The 24834-nt window shown below is 44.6% G+C and overlaps 1 protein-coding gene across 1 annotated transcript in view; it reads left to right on the top strand.

Annotated features, from left to right (window-relative positions):
• Positions 1-734: 734 nt before the first annotated feature.
• ANKDD1B (ankyrin repeat and death domain containing 1B) overlaps positions 735-24834 on the top strand; it is an 83104-nt gene continuing 59004 nt past the window's right edge. The window contains exon 1 of the mRNA XM_082243501.1: positions 735-1013. Coding sequence (XP_082099627.1) covers positions 830-1013 — 184 coding nt within the window. The 5' untranslated portion in view covers positions 735-829. The remainder of the gene's footprint in view (positions 1014-24834) is intronic.

The raw sequence follows: 24834 nt of genomic DNA, 5'->3' as shown, positions 1-24834 counted from the left end.
GTAGTTAGGAGCCAACCAGGGTCATTCATAGTAGAGGAAGATAAGCAGAGTCCTTAGAGCAAGCCAGGATTAAACCAGGGATCAGGCAGCAGAGAAGTCCAAAGGCAAGCTGGGTCAGTAACGGTTATTCCAAGAATACAAGAAATACAGGAGCAAGGAGTACTGGTAGCTGAATATCATCCAGCAAAGTCTAAGTGCAGCCACTAACCTTATATAGGGCATTTGGCGCCAGTCCTGGCCGCAGGTGTGCAGGAACATGCGCATGTGCGCATTTCTATGCAAACAGCCATTTAAAGTATTGGCATCTATGCCAGGTCTTTTCTTCAGCACTTGCACATCTTTATTCTTCTGACTCCTTTTCAGCACCTGCTCATTCTTATTCTGAATAGCACCCTGACAGTACCTGTACCAAAGCATTTGTAGCAGAAGGCTGAATACCAACAATTTAATTTACATAAGTCATAAAAGTCTAAACGTTTACCCTTTCCTTGCACCTGCTTTGCAACAAGCAGCTAAGACTAGTCTGAAGAGTTAAAGGTTTAGAGTAGGCAGAAATGAGTCATCCTGATCTGGGTGTACCTGCAGGGGAGTCCTTTAGCACACAGGCATACCTGCGTAATGACAGTGACAACCTAGTCAGGGAGGAGAGACCTGATCAGCAACCCAGCCCCACTCTCACATGTAAAGTGTACACAAGTATTAGAAAGTGTTACATTGCACAGCACTCTGCATAGAAAAGAACAGTTGGAAAAGGACTATGAATTAAGCACGCCGTCACCTGGTTTTATAAGGATTGCAAGATTTTCACTGCATAAAGAAATCGCAAAACATGATAGATTGGGAAAACTGGACCAATAGAGATGGAATGGTGGGACGTGTTGCTGGATTGGGGAGCACTGCACAAAAGAAGCTTGGTAATGTCACCAACACTGTCACTGGTACTGTCACAGGCCTGGTACAAACCGTTCGGAATAAAACCACAACTCCACCTCCCACGGAAAATCATGAGAAATGTAAGTCAAATGGAAAGAATTATTTAATACACTTACATGTAAAAGGCATTTATTTGTACTTGAGTTACTTGCTAAGTTAAGCCTTATAAAGGTAGATCCTATGATAGTAAACAGGGAGGTGATAAACCTGACCTTCGTTTTCAAATCATGTCAAATGTCTCACAACTTGGCCAAGCATACAATGTGGCATATGCCTGGTTAAATGTTGGCTACATTGTCTCCGTAGAAAAGGGACTAAATAGTTATGAAGACATATTTAAAATGCTGAAAATGTTAAGCTTGCTAGAAATTTTTCATTTAATCATTATTGTAACACCCTTTTCAATCCATACAGCGGCCTATACTTTCAACTTTTGCAACTTTGCATTTATGACATTGCTTGTTTTTAACCATCCTGACGGTTGGAACACATCATCATCACTGGGGAAATCCAGTGTATGTTCTTGTGCTATCCAACAACCCTCTTTCCTTTGGCAGCAAAGTGGCTAAGTGCTTAGCACTTCCATTAGGCAGCACTAGAGTTATCGGATTGAATCCCAACCACAGCGTTGATTTTTGCATGTTCTTGCTATGCCTGTGGGGGTTTCCTCCCACACTCCAAAGGCATGCTGGTAGGTTAATTGGCTCCTGTCTAAATTTGCCCTAGTATGTGTACCATTGGTGTGCGCAGCCTATAGCATTAGGGTGCGCACCCCAAAGCTCAAACACACATTCGCGCGTGTGTGCGTGTGTGTGTATATATATATATATATATATATATATGTGTGTGTGTGTGTATTTTAGGGATAGACCAATTATCGCAAGGCCGATATATCGGGGACCGATATCCACTTTCCCCGATATATCGGTATCGGCCCCGGAACTGGCCGATATTGCCGATATTTTTGTGAAGTCATTCTGCCTTCTTAGGCCGCCTCCCTTGCCTTGGACAGCCTCGTCTGGAGTCGGGACTAGTCTCGCGGGAGTGTATCACAGCCATACACCCACCCACCCACCCACCCACAGCAGCCCAGTGCCAGCCACCCACATCCACAGGCCCTGATGCCCTGTACCAGCCAGCCACCCACAGGCACTGTACCAGCGAGCCAGCCAGCCACCCACAGGCCCTGTACCAGCCAGCCACCACAGGCCCTGTACCAACCAGCCACAGGCACTGTACCAGCCAGCCACCCATAGGCCCTGTACCAGCCAGCCACCCACAGCCCCTGTGCCAGCCACCCACCTACCACAGGGTGCCAGCCAGCCACCCACCACAGGGTGCCAGCCAGCCACCCACCACAGGGTGCCAACCAGCCAGCCATCCACCACAGGGTGCCAGTCAGCCAGCCATCCACCACAGGGTGCCGTCAAGCCAGCCACCCATCACAGGGTGCCAGCCAGTCAGCCACCCACCACAGGGTGCCAGCCACCTACCACAGGGTGCCAGCCAGCCACCCACCACAGGGTGCCAAACAGTCAGCCACCCACCACAGGATGCCAGAGAGCCAGCCAGCCACCCACCTCAGGGTGCCAGCAAGCCAGCCATTAAGCATTAAACAAAAATTAACATGTTCAGTACCAGATTTGTGTCAAGAATTGTCTTTATTTTTCAAAACTTTAAATGTACAAAATATCGGCCAATACCGATACGTTGTGACCAAAATATCGGTATCGGCATCGGTCGTGAATAAACCATATCGGTCTAGCCCTAATATATATACTTATACATATATACACACACACACACTCTTATGGCAGAGCTGGTACAGTGAAAGATAAGTACAGTAGCATTTAAATAATGGCAGAACTGGTCAGAGGAAGGTATTTCTCATCACCCTGCAGGCACACAGAACGATAATGCTAATGTATTGGGGTTATTAGAGTGTGCCCGGGCAAACCTGGCACACCCCCTGCGCACACCCTATGATGTGTTTGTATGTGAGATAGGTACCTTAGATTGTAAGATCTTTGAGGGATGGGAATGATGTGAATGTACAATATAAAAAGTGCTGCATTAATTGTTGGTGCTATATAATACCCAAAATAAATACATTTGCAGATACACACGGAATACTTTTATTTTTGATCAGCTGCCAGATAATCAGGTGAGCCTTAAGCAGAACTTCACCCTAAAGGGGAAATTCTGCATTCTGTCTTCCTCCGTTCCCTTCCCTCCTCTACCACATTTGGCACAGCACAATACATTTTTTTGGAGGGAGCAGATATCTAGTTTTGAGCCTAGGTGTCCTGAGGTGAAGCTAACCCCCTCTTTCCCCTCAGCCTTCTGGGATACATCATAGGTCCCAAAAGGCCGTGGGATCATTCATAGAGCGGCTCGCGCATACGCAGCGAGAAGCTGGCTATAATGCTGCAAGGAGTCACAGCTGGCTTCCCTTTGTAAACATGCCGGTGTCGGGGACCTGAAGACCAGCGAAGAACCAGCCCTGGTAAGGACAGCACTAGATCCCTAGATGAGTAGGTGTTCTTATATTAAAATCCAGCAGCTACAGTATTGCTGGATAGTGATGGGCCGAACATCCTCCTGTTCGGTTTGCACCAGAACAGGGGAAAAGTTCTAGTGAACATTTGAACTCTATTAAAGTCTATGGAACACGAACATGAAAAATCATAAGTCCTCATTTTAAAGGCTTATAAGCAAGTTATTGCCATAAAAAGTGTATGGGGACCGGGTACTGCCCCGGGGGACATGCATCAATGAAAAAAAATGTTTTTAAAACAATCGTTTTTACAGGAGTTGTGATTTTAATGATGCTTAAGGTGAAACAATAAAAATAAAAAATGTATTTAAATATCATGCCTGGTGGGTCCTCTTAGTTTGCCTGCAAAGTTACGCATTTGTACGATGTATAGATCTTGCTGCAGCAATATTGACATTTCTAAAAGTAAAAAATGTAATTTAAACGGCTGTTATGTATTGTTGGTTCCCAGCAATACAGATAAAAAAAAAAAAAGAAAAAAAGTGCCTTCGGGCCCCCCCACCCCCCCAAGTCTATACCAGGCCCTTCGACAAAACCAGGCCTACGCCAAAATTGGGGGGAAAAAAGGGTCCCCCGAGCGGTTTTTACACCAGTTTTTTTAATTTACATTTTCTTTTTACAATTATTTTTTTAAATTCAGCTCTCAGCAGGGAAGCCTAAACAATCTATTGACTGTGCGCTCGACGGGCGATCATCCCGCTAAGTGCCAAGAAAGTCCGTCACAAAAGTCTTTTATCCGTCACAAAATCTCCAGCACCATTGAACATCCATTCGAAAAGCACGCTGGAAGGAGGACAGGTGAGTATCTTGCATATTGAGCAAGTTCTGGCCAGTGGTCCGTCTTCGAGACCCAGTAAACCAGTGGATGCTCAGTTAGAAAGGTCTCCAAGTCTGCTCTTGCCCCTAGATTATCCTGCACCATATGCTCCAGACGCTGCCAATGGTTGCTTAAACCTAACAGCCCTGGGCGCTGAGGACTAAAGAATTGTTTAAAGGCATCGGTCAGCCGGCCGCCTTCTCCTCCTTTGACAGAACGAAGCCTCAGAAACACATTGTCCAGAAAATGGTACCCTCCCAGTGTCTGGAAAGGTGTCACACTAATTTTTCTTCAAGGTATCCTCAAGATGTTTTATCCTCTGCGAAGGCAGAATGAGCATTGCAACTTTACCCTTGTAATGTGGATCAAGAAGGTTGGCCAACCAGTAATGATCCCTCTCCTTGATACCACAAATCCTCGAGTCCTTTCACAGGCTTTGCAGCATCAGGGAGCCCATGCAGTGTAAGTTTGAGGAGGCATGAGATTCTGAGTCTTCTGGGTCACTAAGGATGACATTGTCAGGAGCATCCTCTCAGCCAAGTACAACTCCTAGGGTTTCTGGGGAATGAAAACCATCCCTTGAAGACTGCTGTATGTTATCCTTTAAATCCATGCTGGCACAATCCTCCTCCTGTGTGTTTTGTGGCTCTTCAGGAATGTTATCTGCATAAAGGGGGCCTTGTAAAGAAAGGAAGTCCTCCTCTTCCTCCCGCTATTCTGCTTCAAATGCCCTGTCCATGATTCCACGTAGCGTGTGCTCCCGCAGGAAGACTAGAGGGACAGTGTTGCTGATGCATGCATTGTCACAGCTCACCATCCTTGTGGCCTCCTCAAATGGTGACAGGACAGTGCATGCATCCTTTATCAGCAGCCACTGGTGTGGCGAAAAGAAGCCAAGCTCCCTTGAGCCTGTCCTTGTGCCATACTCATTGATGACCCTCTGCTGCGTTGAGCAACCGCTGCAGCATTGCCAATGTTGAGTTCCACCTGGTGGGCATGTCATAAATGAGGCAGTTGGTGGGCAGGTTGAATTCCCATTGAATGTCATCCAGCCGAGCAGTGGCAATGTATGACCGCCGGAAATGGCCACAGACTTTTCTGGCTTGCCTCAGGTACCTGTTCAATAAACGCTGCACCACCAAACTCAGGACATGTGCCAAGCATGGAACATATGTTAAGTGTCCCTGTCGGAGGGCAGAGAGAAGGTTGGTGCCATTGTGGCATACAACTGCTGCTGGTTCAGAGGACAATTCAGCAGAAGAGGCCATAGAGGAAGAAGAAGAGAAGGGGGTGGAGCAGACAGATGTGGCAGAATCGCCACCAATGTTTTGGAGGTGTGGCGGCGGAAGAAGCTCCAGCACTGAACCCTGTCCGGCATCCTTCCCAGCTGCCAGCAGAGTTACCCAGTGCACCCTTAAGGAAAAGTAATGTCCCTGACCATGCCTGCTGGACCATGAGTCAGCAGTAATGTGAACCTTCCTGCTGACCGCTCTGTCCAATGAGGCCACAACATTGCCTTCCACATGATGGTACAGAGCCAGAATGGCCTTATATGAAAATACATTTCTTTTTGGAACCTTCCACTGGGGTACAGTACATTCTGCAAATTCACGAAAGGGAGCTGAGTCTACCAGATGAAAAGGCAGCAGTTGTAGTGCTATCAATTTGGCCAAGCTAGCATTTAGACTCTGAGCATGTGGATGGCTGGGGCAGTATTTTTTTTTTTTACGGTTCAGCAACTGGGGTAGCGAAATTTGCCTGCTGGTCAAATTAACAGGTGGTGTACTGCTAGCAGATTGGGAGCAGGTACCTGTGGCACCCATTGCTATACCATCATCCCTCCCAGTGCGGGTTTTTGAGTTGACTTGAGGTATAGTAGGGGTAGAGATCCCAGATGAGGAGCAAGGAGAAGTCTGCATTTTATTATGATGTGGGTCTTTCAGGTGCTGTTGTCAACGGACTGCATGGCATATCGTCATATGTCTTGTCAAGCATGTGGTGCCCGGGCGGGTGGTGTTCTGGCCAAGCTTGATCCACTTTAGACAGAGATTGCAAACAGCAATGCTGTGGCCTGCTCAACATGTGTTAAAAAAAGGCCACACCAATGAACTTTCGGAAGTCGGCGGGGAGTTAGCAGCGCCCTGCACCTGTGGAGCTTTGTGGTGTGATGCAATAGGGTGGCTGCCCTTAAGCTGGACCCTGGAGGACATCCAGCCTCATTGGAGTTGTGCTGCCTTCTCCTCCTCACTTTCCTCCACTATTCTCTCAGGCACCCAAGTAGGGTCAGTGACCTCATCATTCCCTCCCTCCTCGTCACTGGAGCAAACTTGGCAGTAATCTGCAGCTTTTGGAACATGACTGCTAGTTTATTGTCCGTCATTATCAACCCCCTCTCTCTAGGCCCACGTTATTCCCTTCCATAACCTGGAATTCAACATCAGAGCATTCAAATTGCTGCGCATCCTCCAGCATCATGTAACAGACACTATGATCAAATTATTAAGGTGACTCCTCCGTGCATGATGGTGAGGCTATGGAAGGAGTAGCTGTGGACAAGGAGCCTGTGGAATAGGCTGCTTTGGCAGCTGCATTGGAAGGCAAACTAGTATGAGCATGGGTGGCACAGCATGGGGAGGATGAGGATGGCTTAATTATCCACTCCACCAACTCTTCTGCATGTTGTGGCTCAATAACCTGGCCAGCACCGGAAAAAAAAGACTAGCGTGCCCCGCCTGCAGAGGATGCACCATGTCCACAACCATCACTTTAAACTGTAAACACAGAGGCTGCTTGCCCTCTTTTTGTGGTCTGCCTCTCCTTGTTGGCCTTTCGGACATGATAGGGATTTTTGGAGGGGTTTTTATAACTTTTTATTATAGAATGTGTGATGGAAATATGATGCTTGGTGCACTAGAAACCATTTTATTATTGTTTTTTATTTTTTGAGGGGGATTTTTTTTTTTAGAGTGTGGTAAGAGAATATGGTGTTTGGGTGCAATAATTTTGTACTTGGTGCACTATACACCGTTTTAATATATAATATATATTTTTTAACAAATAAAAGCTTAATAAAACCTAAAAGAAAACCCCTGCTAATGCAGAAGGAATAGCACCTATGATGCAAAAGAAGGGCGGAGGGGGGGGGGGGGCAGTAATTATGCCCTAAATAAAATTAGTGCTGCTGCGCCACAAAAAAAAAAAAATCACTGCTGACGCAGAAGTAATAGAACCTGCGACACAAAAGGGGGAGGACTAATATTGCAGCAACAGAACCTGATGCTGCAAATGCAAATGCAAAAAATTATATATATATATATATATATATATATATATATATATATATATATATATATATATATATATATATATATATGTGTGTGTGTAAAACAAATTAACAAAAATGGGATTAGTGGGGTGACACAGAATGTTGTATACACCAACACTTCAGTGGCCCAACTACACTGTGTTACACAAGAATCACAGCACAGCACTACACTGACTACACTACACTGTGTTATACAAACATCAGCACAGTACTACACTAAACTGACTGCAGGGCACAGTGTTACACAACATGAATCAACACAGCACTACACTGCACTGACTGCATTAAACATCAAAGCACAATCCACAAACTACCTGTGTAAGCAGCCTTTTTTAGTGTGGGGAGTGGCTCTGACTGGACATTGTGCTGTGATTGGCCGAAGCATACAGGTAAGGGGCATGCTTTGGCCAATCACAAGCACTTAATGCACTGCAATCGCGCAGTGCATTAAGGGGCGCTCATTGGCGGGCGAACATCCCGCCATGCGCCCCATTTGTTAGTGTGTTCGGCGAACACCCAATTTTCGAGTCAAACTTACGTTTGACTCGAACGTTAAGCCCATCACTATTGCTGGATTGAAACTGAATGAACCTGATGGCTTTTAATTTTTTCTTTTTTTTTTTTTCGGGTGAAGATCCTCTTTTAGTTGCTCTAAAACTGCTTGCTGTAGCTCAATGGAGTACTAGTGCTACAAAGTATGTATATCCACTCAAAAGAAGACCCAGTTCTCTCCATAGGATGGCTTAAAGTAGTATTAAACTCAAAAATAAAAAATATTATATTGCAGCTTACCAGTTACTATGTGTGGTGTCTGCATTCATTTGCTTTTCTTTAGGCATTTTTTTCTTTATTTTCGCCTGTCCAGTGCTGACATCTTCTACCTAGCTGCTTTTAGACTACAGCTGTTTTCAATGGCCGGCCCGGCATGATGTCACTCCTGCGCATGCACAGTTATTCAGTCATCTTGGCACACAGGATCAAAGCCAGAACTTCGCTTGCGCAGCCTAATTTACATTCTAAAGTAAACTACGATCAGGTAGATATGTTAATTTTGTTGCAGAAGAGGAACTGCATGTCTCTTCTGCAATAAAGAGCTTAAAAATAAAAATAATACCCGCACTTTGTTTAACCACACCAAAAAGATGCTGCACCAAACAAATCCTGCATACCAACCAAAAAATAAAAATGTGCAAAATAAGGTGTACTCATCCTTTTAACCACTTGCCGACCGCCCCATAGCACATTTACTGCTACAGGGCGGCTGCGCTGCACAGGATCAGGTATATATACATGGGATCCTGCACTTCCAGGTATCAGTGCGAGTGCGTGCGACCCCCCTCACAGTTAGAAAAACACTTTTAGGCCCACATTTAACCCTTTGATCGCCCCTGATTTTAACCCCTTCCCAGCCAGTGACATTAGTACAGTGACAGTGCATATTTTTTGCACTGATCACTGTAATAACGTCACTGGTCCCCAAAAAAGTGTCAGTGTCAAACTTGTCTGCAGCAATATCGGAGTCCTGCTATAAGTTGCTGATCGCCACCATTACAGTAGAAAAACATAACGATTCTATAAATATGTCCAAACGTTTGTAGACGATATAACTTTTGCACAAACTTATCAATTTACGCTTATTGTGATTTTTTTTTTTTTTTTTACCAAAAATATGTAGCAGAATACATATTGATAAAGAATATAGATTTTTTATAAAATAAAATTATTGGATATGTTTTATAGCAGAAAGTAAAAAAATGGGATTTTTGACTTACCGAAAAAATCAATTTCTCTGATGTTAATTGAAAGACACAGCGCCTGATCTTCATAACCATTGGGTTATACTACCCCCCTACAGGAGAAGGACACTAGGTAGAAAAAGAATCTGGCTACGCCTATGGGCAGTCCCAGGGGGTATACTCCCTCCCTCTGCTACAGGTATTCAGTTTTGTTACAAGCAGTGTCAAAAGAATTCCAACTCCACAGAGGGGTGGGTGCTGTGTATGTCAATGAACATCAGAGAAATGGATTTTACCGTAAGTCAAAAATCAAATTTTCTCTTTCGTTCATTGACATTCCAAAGGCTAAACAGTAGCCAACCAGGCAACAGGTGCTCAACGAAAACAACTAGAGCCCACCTGAAAAAACAATACACCCTCAAAGAGGATCAAGTCCTCTAAAACGGCAGCCTGCAAAACCTTGCGGCCAAAAGAAGCATCCGCAGATGCCAACACATCCACTTTATAGAACTTTATGAAAGTGTTCACCAACAACCAGGTGGCCACCTTGCAAACCTGCGTCACTGACACCTAAAGACGGAAGGCCCAGGAGGCACTTAGGCTGGCCATACATGTTCAATTTTTGTTGTGCAATTTTCTGATAGATTTATCACAAACCACATAATGTGAGGTCAAAGCTAAACAACACTTTCACTTGTATCCAATTAGGCAGGCCTTTGTACTACATACTTGAAGTAAATTTCAAGAAAATTGGACAGAAAATTGTAAGAAAATTGGATCATGTATGGCCAGCCTAAGTGTCCGAGTAGAGTGCGCCTTGACAGGGAAAGGAGGAACCTGACCCCTGATGGAATAGGCCTGAATAACTGTCTGTCTGATCCATCTGGAAATGGTTGCAGAGGAAGCAGACAACCCTTTCCGAGGTCCATCCTCAAGCACAAATAGTGAGTTTGACTTCCTAAAAGACTCCGTAGCTGCCAGGTACACCCTAATTGCCCAGACCACATCCAAGGCATGCAAGGCAATTTCCTTTGAATGTTTCGGCTTGGGACACAGGGAATGCAACACAATGTCTTCATTCAAATGAAAATCAGAGACAACCTTTGGAAGGAATGACGGATGGGGCAAAGAAACACCTTATCTCTGTGAATCACCAAGTAAGGTAAACAACAGGATAACCCCACCAGTTCTGACACCCTATGTGCAGAGGTGATAGCCACCAAAAAAACCCACCTTCTGAGACAGCATAAGCAAGGGAATCTCCCGAAGATTCTCAAAGGGAGGCTTCTAGAGGGCCGAAAGCAACAAATTGAGGTCCTAAGGCGGCAACAGCGACTGCACTTGAGGAACCAAATGTCGGATACCCTGAAAAAAGGTACGCACCATGGAGTGTGTGGCCAAGGGTTGTTGGAAGAAGACCGCCAAAGCCGACATCTAGCTCTTGATGGTACTCAAGGCTAATTTCTGTTCAACTCCCCGTTGAAGGCAGGTCAAGATTTGAGCCACCGAGAAGGAGCGAGGATGAACCTCAAGAGACTCACACCACACAATGTACGTCTTCCACGCGTCCGGCCCCCTAATATGCATGCGGGGCGCCGGACGCATGGAGTTCAATGGGGTTTTTTTTTTAATCACCTGATTAGAGCCAGGGCTCTAATAGGCTTCAGAAAAGGGTGGACCCGGGGCGCAGAGCAGTGCCCCTGAGCCCATCCATTGTGTGACAATAGCGAATGAAAATTTGCTATCGTCACACGGATCCTCCTCCTGGCCAATCAGGCAGAGGGTCCGAGACCAGCTTCCTGATTGGCCGAAAAGCAAAAACCATGCCATTGGCCGAGGAGGAGGCGGCGGGAGGACGCGGGGAGACGCCGCCGCTGCAGGAAAGTGCACTGGTCTGTCTGCATGGCACGCTGGTCTGTCTGCATTGAAGGGGGCACGGCACGCTGGTCTATCTGCCTTGAAGGGGACATGGCACGCTGGTCTGTCTGCATTGAAGGGGCGGGGCACACTGGTCTGTCTGCATTGAAAGGGGTCACGCTGGTCTGTCTGCATTGAAAGGGGGCACGCTGGTCTGTCTGAATTGAAAGGGGGCACGCTGGTCTGTCTGCATTGAAAGGGGGCACGCTGGTCTGTCTGCATTGAAAGAGGGCACACTGGTCTGTCTGCATTGAAAGGGGGCACACTGGTCTGTCTGCATTGAAAGGGGGCACACTGGTCTGTCTGCATTGAAGGGGGCATGGCACGCTGGTCTGTCTGCATTGAAGGGGGCACGGCACGCTGGTCTGTCTGCATTGAAAGGGAGCACGCTGGTCTGTCTGCATTGAAAGGGGGCACGCTGGTCAGTCTGCATTGAAAGGGGGCATGCTGGTCTGTCTGTATTGAAAGGGGGCACGCCGGTCTCTCTGTATTGAAAGGGGGCACGCTGGTCTCTCTGCATTAAAAGGGGGCATGCTGGTCACTCTGCATTGAAAGGGGGCACGCTGGTCACTCTGCATTGAAAGGTGGCACACTGGTCTCTCTGCATTGAAAGGGGGCACGCTGGTCTCTCTGCATTGAAAGGTGGCACACTGGTCTCTCTGCATTGAAAGGGGGCACGCTGGTCTCTCTGCATTGAAAGGGGCACTCTGGTCTCTCTGCATTGAAGGGGGCACGGCACGCTGGTCTCTCTGCATTGAAAGGGGCACGCTGGTCTCTCTGCATTGAAGGGGGCACGGCACGCTGGTCTCTCTGCATTGAAAGGGGGCATGCTGGTCTGTCTGCATTGAAAGGGGGCACGCTGGTCTGTCTGCATTGAAAGGGGGCACGCTGGTCTGTCTGCATTGAAAGGGGGCACACTGGTCTGTCTGCATTGAAGGGGGCATGGCACGCTGGTCTGTCTGCATTGAAGGGGGCACGGCACGCTGGTCTGTCTGCATTGAAAGGGAGCACGCTGGTCTGTCTGCATTGAAAGGGGGCATGCTGGTCAGTCTGCATTGAAAGGGGGCATGCTGGTCTGTCTGTATTGAAAGGGGGCACACTGGTCTCTCTGCATTGAAAGGGGGCACGCTGGTCTCTCTGCATTAAAAGGGGGCATGCTGGTCTGTCTGCATTGAAAGGGGGCACGCTGGTCTCTCTGCATTGAAAGGGGGCACGCTGTTCTCTCTGCATTGAAAGGGGGCACACTGGTCACTCTGCATTGAAAGGGGGCACGCTGGTCTCTCTGCATTGAAAGGGGGCACGCTGATGAATTTTGCACAGTATTGAATGAGATCACTTTTTGAACTATTTATTCAGTATATTTAATAGACTTTCAATTGTTTGTTTCATAGGTTTTGATTTATTTATATATATTGATTATCACTTGGACACTCTATTGAATATGGAATTAGGATTTAGTGCCACACGCTAAATAAATTCTAATAAAAACATTACAGTGCTTCAATGTGCCAAAGTGCTTTCCCACAACCTAGCCTCTAACTAGGGATGGGCCCAGGTGTGTTTGGATCATAGTCGCAACCCACCTGAGCAATCAGGCCAGGAAGCTGTTGTTGCACAACGCCAATCATAGGCAGTGGGGCATTTCAGAAGAGCAACAAAAGGTGAAGGCTTATTGAGAGAGAAATATCAGGGAGCCACATACTGCCAAGCCTTGGATGAAAATCAGATTGATTTAAACAAAAGCGCTCTAGATTTATTTTATTACAGTATTGAATGGAGATCACTTTTTGAACTATTTTTTAAGTATATTTATTGGAATTGCAATTGTTTGTTTCATATGTTTTGAGATATATATATGTAGCACTCTACAGGTAGGTGCTAGGTAAAATATAGTGGGCTTTGTCTGCCTAACAGCAGAGCCGTGTTTTCTTTTGTGAGGTAGGTTGTCATGGCTACCAAGTGTGTCTGCTGTGAGCGGAGTCTCCTCACTGGCCCTGTGAGAGGCTTCTCATTGGGCAGTGAAGGAAATCCAATCAGGGGACACATCCAGGCTTGTAACTACCCCAGGAGGCAGATTGTGCTGCAAAGGATTCTGGGAGTGGGGAAAAGTTTGGGGGTGGCACATGACACGATGTCTTTGGCGGGAGCAGAGTCCCAGGAAGGAGAGTGCTGCTGTCTCTCCTCCTGTCTGAGGAAGGTGGATGTCTCAGGGTGTCGCCTGAGTGTCCTGAGTGTGCTGAGTGAGTTGAGGGGATCTGGTGTGCCGAGAGCCTGTGGAAAGAGGGAGAGGGGTCCAGTCCCAGGAAAGCCTACACAGGTCGTGAGTACTGAGGATTGCCCCATGGGGGTCTGCCTGAAGTTAGAGGGGACCACTCCGGGAAAAGGTTCTGGGATCCAGTGCCAGACCGTTGTAAAGGGGGTACCTAGGTTGAGGACCCTGAAGTTACAGAAAGGGTACATAGTCAGTGGACCCTGAAGAGTTCAAGTGAAAGGGGGCACCTGCAGTTGGGCCCTGAATTGTACAGAGTGTGTCAGTTGCCAGTACAGCTATACAGAGTTCTACTTCATACTACCTCAAGCTGGCCAAAGCGGAGGACAGTATTCAGTGACTTATACAGTACAACAGTGTCAGGAGTTCTACAGTTCTCAGTCCTGGATCTTCTGGACTAATAGTCGAGGATTTAGCACTTCTGTGTTCTACAAAGTATTCTCAGTGTTAGAGAGTGTTGGCTGGTGCCGGCTGGCGTCAAGGAAACGCCAACAGGCGTTTTTCAGGAGTAAAGTCCCACGTGTAATTGGTTCAAGCCTCAAGGAGTATCCCACTCATTCCCTTTTCCCATCCCCTTAAATCAAATAAAAACCACAAAGATACCAGAGTTGTCGCTGCTTCAGTTATCACACCCAGGGTCACAGCTCACATGGGCTGGGGAGAGTACCGGTACTAATGGCAGACCCACATCAGGCCATAGGCCTGGAAACCTTAATACATATATATTGATTATTAGTTGGCCACTTTATTGAATATGGTATTGGGATTTAGCGCCACACTTTACCATTTGTTCTAATAAAAACATTAAAGTGCTTCAATGTGCTAAAGTACACGCGAATCATAGGGAGTGGCAGTGGGGCCTTTCCTGGCCCGCAGCTGCACATACAGCAGTGTGCAGTGAAGGCTTCCTGGTGAGATTGCTCAGGTGGGTTGGTACGGTCTGAACAACCCTGAGCCCATCCCTACCACTTACCATATGGACATGATCTGATCTCACAATAAAAGAGATCAAGCAGGCTTTTTCAATCCACAGAAACTGATGGTTTCCACTGTGTAGTCAGTGTATTGCAGCAAAGGTGTCCTCATACAGGAATCGCTTCAGCAGCCCTCAGATTCCAATTTCCACCCAGTTCAGGCCAAGGCACATTTAAAACCAGGAGAAAGGAAAAGCTTCATAGAGCAGTATCATTAAAACCCATTTATTAAATGGCTATTGCACTTACAGTGTATAAGAAATAACAAACCTAGTACAGATTCACAAAGCACGGCTGCAGGACATGCCGTCTCACCAGTGTGTACTGACCTCACCAATCCAGCTCCACCAGATGCATTTCCCACTAATAGGCTTCTTCTGGGAATGGAGGCTGAAATAACGAGCCTGCCTGCTTGCAGTCTTTAAAATTGAGACTTTAGACCCCCGGGCAACATAGCTTAACCTGATTTCTGCCATCTGAGGTATTTCACCTTCAAATGGAGTCCTTTTCAAAATACATGTTTCTTAAAATAAACAGGGGAAGGGGGAAAAGAGCAGCGCCACCTCAGTGTAGATTAAAATGATTGGTTTATTGCACAAAAACAATTAAAAACTCACAAGATGTATGAGAAAATCCAGCATGGTAAAGTTTTTAATCTGCTCCACTTGAACTAGGAGATGGAGGGGAACAGCCTTTGGTCCCGGCTGTGTCAGTGGTGTCCGGCACTTCCTGGTTCCTGGGCGGGCAGTCTTCTAGCAGCACCCTACGTCACATCCGGCCGTAACAGGAAGGTGCTCACCTTCGGAGCATGCGTGCTCCTTCTTCAGGCGTTACTAGGCTACTACATGAAGGTGTAACCTAAATATAATAACGGAGATCGATGACAGTATCACAAGTCGTCATAACAATTAACAGCTGGCTAAAACGCTGGCATGGGGGGCCAGCATTATGCGTAGAAGCTGGAGCAGGACTGATAGCAGAAATGATATAGACCGGAAAATGTGTGCCATTTGAAGGTGTATTGAATTTTAGGTTTCTTAAAATAAACACATTCTCAAAGCTGGAATAAATTTGACAGTTTTTTGTAAATGATTACTATTATTATACAAGATTTATAAAGCAACAAAATGTTGCAGTGCTTTACAATATCAGGGGATGTAAACCATCCCTAAGCAAATAATCTGTCAAGAGAAAGTTACAGAACCTGCTGGATCATTCATTCATGTTTGTCTTGTTCAGCCAGAGCGTTGATTTATCTAGACCTGATAAAGCTTTCTTATACAGAGTGCTCTGCATCGTTTTTTTTGTTGTTTAGATGAGCAAATTACAAGTGTCTTTTATATTCACAAGCGTATGACCACTTGCCTGTATCATATTGTTTGGTAGAAAAGTGGAGTTCTAGGAATCACTGAAAGCTTCTATTAACATATTTTGTGGCTGGAGAGGCTTCTATTTTATTTATAACATCCATGTAATCCCAAAGATCCACCCCTTCATCAAATGAAACATTTTATCATGTCCAGCTGTGTTCTGTCCAATGCTTTTTTTTTTTTTTTTTTAACATAAGATTATGACTTTTTATGCTTAACCACTTGACCTCCGAAAGAATTACCCCCTTTCATGAGCAGGCCATTTTTTTGCGATAAGGCACTTTAATTGACAATTGCGCGGTCAGGAGGGGAGGGGTCAGGCACTGACACAGGAGCAGACCGGCAGGGAGGAAGGGGGGAGAGAGAACAGGAGGAGGACAAGAGAGCTGCAGATGATGGAGACACGTAGATTGACCATGATGTCAGGGTTCAGCAGCCATGTTACACCGTGGTCAGTTTACAGAGGGGAGGACATAACTAGGCAGGATCAGCTAGGTATTTTAGGTGATAGAAGGGGCCAAATTACACAGCACAAGCACTGTGCTGTATAAGATACTTTAAGGGAACAGGATAAAAATATATATATATTTTTTAGGTTAACAAATGCTTTAAAAATAAATCCTGCCGTTTCCCCTTTAAAAATAAATACTCGTGAGTCGCGGCTCGTGCGTTGACTCATGTCACCTTTATGACATTGTCAAAAAGGGGCAGAACATGGGTGACTTTAAAAAGAAAAAAGTTCTGAGGACGCCCATGTTGCCATTGTAAATCTATGTTATATGGTTGGCAAGGGGTTACCAGAACAAATATGGCCTATAAACACAATGTAAAATGTTAAAGCCCAACTGCATATAAAATGTCATTTTTGACAGTGTGGAGAGGACTAGACCCCTGTTAAATAAAAATCGCCATCTCTGCCCTGGTTAGGTAGATTCCCCCCCCCATTTCCTGTCAGCAGATGAAATGATGGGAAATCCCTCCAATGGGAAAATAACAAAAGCAACATTTTAATGTGAAGATTCTGTTTTTGTCATTGTCTGTGTCTCCCTGTCCTTGTAACCACCACTCCCCTGTCCCAGTGCTGGTGTCACTGGAATGGGAACTGAGAAAAAAAAATCTCCCTACTGGAGTCAAAAACACCAAACCTGATTGAGATTTCAAAGTGTATTTATGGTCAAAATTGAAAATTATATATTCATTTTCAAATTGTAGCTCTAGCCTATGCCTATTGATCTGAACAATCCTGAAGTTTGAAAGCTTACTTGTTGAAGATACCCATACATTTACACACGTGACACGTATTCAGTATGCCATGTAAATAGGCACTTCTGTGTCACACATTTCACAGAGTCTGCCTTCTGAACTACAGAGGTGCTAAGAGGAGGAGTTTTAGGAGGTAGAGACAATACAGGAATCCGTGCTTGCAGGCAGTAAGCTACTATGGGATATGTAGAAATTGAAAGTAAACAAAATGAGCAGATGAGAAGCTGCAAAGCATGCAGGAAATCCAGGAATTTGTGCAAAGGGATGGTCAGCAGATAGGCAGCACTCAATACATAAAGAGAGATTTTTCACGTAAGCTTTTATTGGATGGTCAAAAATAACTATTATGTGTTTACAATGCTGTTGATAAAAAATGAAAGTACAGTATCTCACAAATGTGAGTACACCCCTTACACTTTTGTAAACATTTTATTATATCTTTTCATGTGACAACACTGAAGAAATTACACTTTGCTACAACGTAAAGTAGTGAGTGTACAGCTTGTATAACAGTGTACATTTGCTGTCCCCTCAAAATAACTCAACACACAGCCATTAAAGTCTAAACCACTGGCAACAAAAGTGAGTACACCCCTAAATGAAAATGTCCAAATTGGGCCCAATTAGCCATTTTCCCTACCCAGTGTCATGGGACTCGTTAGTGTTACAAGGTCTCAGGTATAAATGGGGAGCAGGTGTGTTAAATATGGTGTTATCACTCTCACTTTCTCATTCTGGTCTCTGGAAGTTCAACATGGCACCTCATGGGAAAATACTCTCTAAGGATCTGAAAAAAAAGAATTGTTGCACTACATAAAGATGGCCTGGGCTTTAAGAAGATTGCCAAGACCCTGAGAATGAGCTGCAGCACAGTGGCCAAGACCATACAGTGATTTAACAGGACAGGTTCCACTCAGAACAGGCCTCGCCATGGTCAACCAAAGAAGTTAAGTGCACGTGCTCAGCGTCATATCCAGAGTTTGTCTTTGGGAAATACTGTAGATGTGGGAGTGCTGCCAGCATTGCTGCAGAGGTTGAAGGGGTGGAGGATCAGCCTGTCAGTGCTCAGACCATACGCTGCACACTGCATGGAATTGGTCTGCATAGCTGTCGTCCCAGAAGGAAGCTTCTTCTAAATATGATGCACAAGAAAGCCCGCAAACAGTTTGCTGAAGACAAGCAGACTAAGGACATGGATTACTGGAACCATGTCCTGTGGTCTGATGAGACCAAGATAAACTTATTTGGTTCAGATGGTCTAAAGCGTGTGTGGCAGCAACCAGGTGAGGAGTACAAAGACAAGTGTGCCTTGTCTACAGTCAAGCATGGTGATGGAAGTGTCATGGTCTGCAGCTGCATGAGTGCTGCTGGCACTGGGGAGCTACAGTTCATTGGGGGAACCATGAATACCAACATGTACTATGATATATTGAACTGGGCCTGGGCCGCAGGGCAGTATTTGAACTTGATAACGTCCTCATACACACCTCCAAGATAACCACTGCCTTGCTAAAGAAGCTGGGGGTGAAGGCGATAGACTGGCCAAGCATGTCTCCAGACCTAAACCCTATTGAGCATCTGTGGGGCATCCTCAAACGGAAGGTGGAGGAGTGCAAGGTCTCGAACCTCCACCAGCGCCATGATGTTGTCATGGAGGAGTGAAAGAGGACTCCAGTGGCAACCTGTGAAGTTCTGGTGAACTCCATGCCCAGGAGGGTTAAGATAGTGATGAAAATAATGGTGGCCACACCAAATATTGACACTTTCGGCCCAATTTGGATATTTTGACTTAGGGGTGTATTCACTTTTGTTGCCAGCGGTTAAGACATTAATGACTGTGTGTTGAGTTATTTTAAGGGGACAGCAAATTTACACTGTTATACAAGCTGTACACACACTACTTTACATTGTAGCAAAGTGCCATTTCTTTAGTGTTGTCACATGAAAAGATATAATAAAATATTTACAAAAATGTGAAGGCTGTACTCACTTTTGTGAGATACTGTGTATTGTTGGACTATATAGTAGATCTCATTCAAAGGGTAGTGGTGCGCTTCAGGGATTGGCTCTAATGGATCTCTATTTGGGTTGGTGGCAGTGATGTGTACAATTCTTGCTTTAAAGGTGCTCCGCGTGATAAATATAATATTTATGTTTTTAGGTGATGAAAGTGCAGGTGTATTAATCAAATCAGTCAATATCAAGGTTTTCTTAAAATAAATAAATATATGAGTACGGTGTGTATCAATGGATAAATAAATAAATAAATAAATATCAGAGTGCTACTTCTTTACCAGTGATATCAATAAATAAATTATATAAATCCAGTGTTGGTCTTCAATCTGATTCATAAACAGTAAAACACATATATATTGTGCTCAAAATAAAGTGCTACATGCAATTTTCTATTAAAACGGTGCTAGAAAAGATGTCTGTGAATAATTCAATTGTAATTCTTCAGATATAAATATTTAAATGAAATAGTCCAAAAGAAAAAAATTATATAGAGAACATCCAAAATAGCTTGTGTGAATACGTTCCTCGCTTATATCCGTGCTTCACTCATGCAATTAAGTGACTAAGATCTCCTTCACCTTGTGTGTCACCTCTGAGTGCTCTAGCCTCTCACCTTATAGGCAAGATCAATTTGCCTTTGGTATCTATCCAAGCTCAACGATAGACTCAATTTCTCTCAATCCAGGTCCTTTCTTACTTAGTGGAGCTGCTTTCTTGGATCCCTCTAAATGTTTGTCTTGATCGTTTTTTGTACTATCCTCTTTGTCCGATCTTTAGTGTGCCTCAGAGACAAAGACAGCAACTTTGTTTTTATAAGTCCTCCAGGACAGCCTGATTGCCACCCTTGTTTTATGATGTTTTGTTTAGAGTTTGTCCTTTGGTTCTTGTTTTAAAACAAGAACTCGTTTAACTCTTACCCAATCTATCAAAAAATAAATAAATCAATTAAAAAAAAAAAAAAACCCAGAAAAAAAATTGAGTCAAACTTATGTAGACCCACTGTACAGTGCTATGCATAAACGTACAAATTAATTTTCAAACTAAAATAATAACAATAAACAAAAAAATTTGTGTATGAATGCGAATGACTTGTAGTTAAATAGTAACATAGTAGGTAAGGTTAAATAAAGACAATAGTCCATCCAGTTGAACCTGTGTAGGTGTATATGTGTCACTTCCGTTGTTAGCGTTGTAAAACGCATTCTGCGGATATGCTTCACATATGGTGGACGTGTCCGTCCATTAAACCATTCTGGAACGGGGTCCGTCAACACATCACAAAAATAACAAACCATTCCATAGAACTATTACCAGCTCACTTCCTCTTGCATCACTTTTCTGATCCACCATTAGATATTTTAGATCAATACCCATGATAATGATCAATGCAGCAAAGTTATGTATCCCCAGACTATGGGGCACTCCTCAAATACCTTCTTTGCAAACCTGGCTACTCCAAATTGAGCGGATTTCAGAAATGGAAGAACTAATCGCCAACGCACATGATAATCCTACCCCTTATTCTGATACTTGGCAAAACTGGTTCTCTTTTCGTAACTCATCTGATTTCCAAAAGCTGATTAATGTCCCACTAAATTGAGTAGATTTCCGCCAAAAACTACTTGTCATTAACAAAGGTTCTATATGCTGTATATCTTTTTTCCACTTATTATAAAGAGATATGTTTGATATAAGAAATGACAGCTCTTGGATTGTTCCCCCCCCCTCTCTCCTTCCCCCTTCATTCCCATCCTGTGCTGGTAACAGGGATATATATTATTCCCCTTGTTTCTTCTTGGAAAGTCACTTGTGTGACTTGTCCTGCGACTTGGGACTGCAAAGTTACATAACAAGTCGTACCCCATGATTTCCGATGAGTACTGTTCATATCTGTGCGACTTAAAAGTAGTCCCTGCACAACTTTGTCAGACTTTAATGCGACTTCAGGTCCATAGACCTTAAAATTACACAGACATTGCTGCAAGTCCAGTCAAATTCACATTAAAATCGTGGCAAAATCATGTGACTTTCAGGTCGCATATGTGTGAATGGGGCCAAATCTTCTGGCAATGGCACGTAATGATGTTTCATCGTAGAGGAGTTGGACTACCTGTACAACCTCTATAAGGTCCAGGTATTGCCTCATGCCACCAATAGTGACACTGACCCTAGCCAAAACTAGTGAAAAACAGTCAGAAAAGATGAGTAGGCAAGAAAATGTAATTGGCCTTCACCTGTAAAACCATTCCTGTTTTGGAGGTCGTCTCATGTTGCCCATCTAGTGCCCCTGTTTTAATGTAGCACCCTCCTAGGTAGGTGCTAGGAAGGATATGGGTGGCCCTGTCTGCGTATCAGGAGGGCCTGATCATTTGGTTAGGCTGTCATGTGCTTCCAAGGGTGTCTGTTGAGTCTGGGGAGTCTCCCCACTGTGTCCAATGAGGGCTCTTATTGGACAGTGGAGGAAACCGGACCAATAGCACACTAGGGCTTGTCTCCATCTCAGAGGGCAGAATCTGCCGCAAAGCATCCTGGGATGGGGTATAACTCTGAGGGGAGCACATGACGCAGTGTCTCCCAGGAGGAGGGTGACGGCTGTCTCTACTCCTGTCAGCGCGAGAGAGTGAGAGTGTCCTGGGCGGTCGGCCTAGAGGACTAAAATTGAGCTGAGCTGCAGAGGAGGGATCCCGAGTGCTGTGGACCGAGTGGAGCTTCCAAGCAGAAGTTTTGGGGAAAAACAGTATTGTGAGTACTTGAGACTGCCCAGGGGTCTGCCTAGGAGAGGGGACCACTCCAGAAGGTCAAGGGGATCCAGGAGCCAGCTAACCTGTGGAGAGGGTTTAGAGAAAGGGGATGCCAGTGTTTAAGCCCTGAAGATAGGTGCCAGTGTGGGCCCTGAAGTGTTTAGCAGCGCAGCAGCAGCACAAATAGCTACCTCAGCAAGGAGTGCTTAAGGGAGCTAAAAAGGACTTCTTTATGTGAGAAAGCAGTCCAAGGTCAGTTTGGAGTTAACAGGCAGCAAGCCAGCGTTAACCAGCGTCAACTGGCGTTGACCGGCATCTAGCCAGCGTCAAGTCAGCGCCAAGAAGCGTTTTCAGTTGTCCCTAGCAAATTGTGCATAGTTGAGCCAAAGGAGTATCCCACTCATTCTCTTCTGCCATCCAAGTTCTCAATAAATACAAAAAACCCCAAAGATACAGGACTGGTCATTGTCTCAGCGCTCACACTTGGAGGAACATGCACAGGGGTACTTTTGTTGCACCCAGTGGCCCAGGGGGACCCATATCCAGCAAAACAGCTGGGAATCCTGCTACATTAATTTCATTAACACCAAAGCAGCTAAAACTGATTAACAACCCCCTCTGCTACTTAACTGACCAGATCAATATCCCAGGAGTTTAATTGACTTGATGTTATACGCTGATTAAAAAGTGTTCCTTTAATTTTTTTGAGCAGTGTATATACAGTGGGTACGGAAAGTATTCAGACCCCCTTAAATTTTTCACTCTTTGTTATATTGCAGCCATTTGCTAAAATCATTTAAGTTCATTCTTCTTCCTCATGAATGTACACATAGCACCCCATACTGACAGAAAAACACAGAATTGTTGACATTGTTGCAGATTTATTAAAAAAGAAAAACTGAAATATCACATGGTCCTAAGTATTCAGACCCTTTGCTCAGTATTTAGTAGAAGCCCCCTTTTGATCTAATACAGCCAGGAGTCTTTTTGGGAAAGATGCAACAAGTCTTTCACACCTGGATTTGGGGATCCTCTGCCATTCCTCCTTGCAGATCCTCTCCAGTTCTGTCAGGTTGGATGGTAAACGGTGGACAGCCATTTTTAGGTCTCTCCAGAGATGCTCAATTGGGTTTAAGTCAAGGCTCTGGCTGGGCCATTCAAGAACAGTCACGGAGTTGTTGTGAAGCCACTCCTTCGTTATTTTAGCTGTGTGCTTAGGGTCATTGTCTTGTTGGAAGGTAAACCTTCGGCCCAGTCTGAGGTCCAGAGCACTCTGGAGAAGGTTTTTGTCCAGGATATCCCTGTACTTGGCCGCATTCATCTTTCCCTCGATTGCAACCAGTCGTCCTGTCCCTGCAGCTGAAAAACACCCCCACAGCATGATGCTGCCACCACCATGCTTCACTGTTGGGACTGTATTGGACAGGTGATGAGCAGTGCCTGGTTTTCTCCACACATACCACTTAGAATTAAGGCCAAAAAGTTCTATTTTGGTCTCATCAGACCAGAGAATCTTATTTCTCACCATCTTGGAGTCCTTCAGGTGTTTTTTTAGCAAACTCCATGCGGGCTTTCATGTGTCTTACACTGAGGAGAGGCTTCCGTCGGGCCACTCTGCCATAAAGCCCCGACTGGTGGAGGGCTGCAGTGATGGTTGACTTTCTACAACTTTCTCCCATCTCCTGACTGCATCTCTGGAGCTCAGCCACAGTGATCTTTGGGTTCTTCTTTACCTCTCTCACCAAGGCTCTTCTCCCCCGATAGCTCAGTTTGGCCGGACGGCCAGCTTTAGGAAGGGTTCTGGTCGTCCCAAATGTCTTCCATTTGAGGATTATGGAGGCCACTGTGCTCTTAGGAACCTTAAGTGCAGCAGAAATCTTTTTGTAACCTTGGCCAGATCTGTGCCTTGCCACAATTCTGTCTCTGAGCTCTTCAGGCAGTTCCTTTGACCTCATGATTCTCATTTGCTCTGACATGCATTGTGATCTGGAAGGTCTTATATAGACAGGTGTGTGGCTTTCCTAATCAAGTCCAATCAGTATAATCAAACACAGCTGGACTCAAATGAAGGTGTAGAACCATCTCAAGGATGATCAGAAGAAATGGAAAGCACCTGCGTTAAATATATGAGTGTCACAGCAAAGGGTCTGAATACTTAGGACCATGTGATATTTCAGTTTTTCTTTTTTAATAAATCTGCAACAATGTCAACAATTCTGTGTTTTTCCGTCAGTATGGGGTGCTGTGTGTACATTCATGAGGAAGAAGAATGAACTTAAATGATTTTAGCAAATGGCTGCAATATAACAAAGAGTGAAAAATTTAAGGGGGTCTGAATACTTTCCGTACCCACTGTATATTTTTTTTATAATATATTTTTTCGCACAGTGTTTGCACATTTTATATGGACTTTATGAGTTCATCGTATGTTTAATGCACTTTTATTGTATCGCTTATGTGATTTATTAACCACTTCAGCTCTGGAAGGTTTTGCCCTCTTCCTGACCAGGCCATTTTTTGCAATACGGCACTGCATTTCTTTAACTGAAAATTGCACGGCCGTGTGACGCTGTAACCAAAAAATATATTTTCCTACAAATAGAGCTTTCTTTTGGTTGTATTTGATCGCTTCTGTGGTTTTTATTTTTTGTGCCAGCAGAAAAAAAGAACCACAATTTTGAAAAAAAAAAACAAACAAACAAAAAAAAAAGAACAAAAAAAACAATATTTTTTACTTTCTGCCATACAACATATATAAATAAAATCTAACTTTTGTTGACATATTATAAGAATGTCTAATCTGTAATGTGATGCCTTTTGGAGATTTTTCCATCTTACCTTGGCTTCTTTAGGCACATTAATGCAAATTTTTACCTGGGGTGCCCAAACTTTCGATCCACACTGTATACCTAGCAC

This window comes from Pelophylax lessonae (genome assembly GCF_965119305.1).
Source record: "Pelophylax lessonae genome assembly, chromosome: 1".
NCBI lineage: Eukaryota > Metazoa > Chordata > Amphibia > Anura > Ranidae > Pelophylax > Pelophylax lessonae.
Note: the sequence above shows the minus strand (reverse complement) of the source record. Positions and strands in the feature narration are given on the sequence as shown.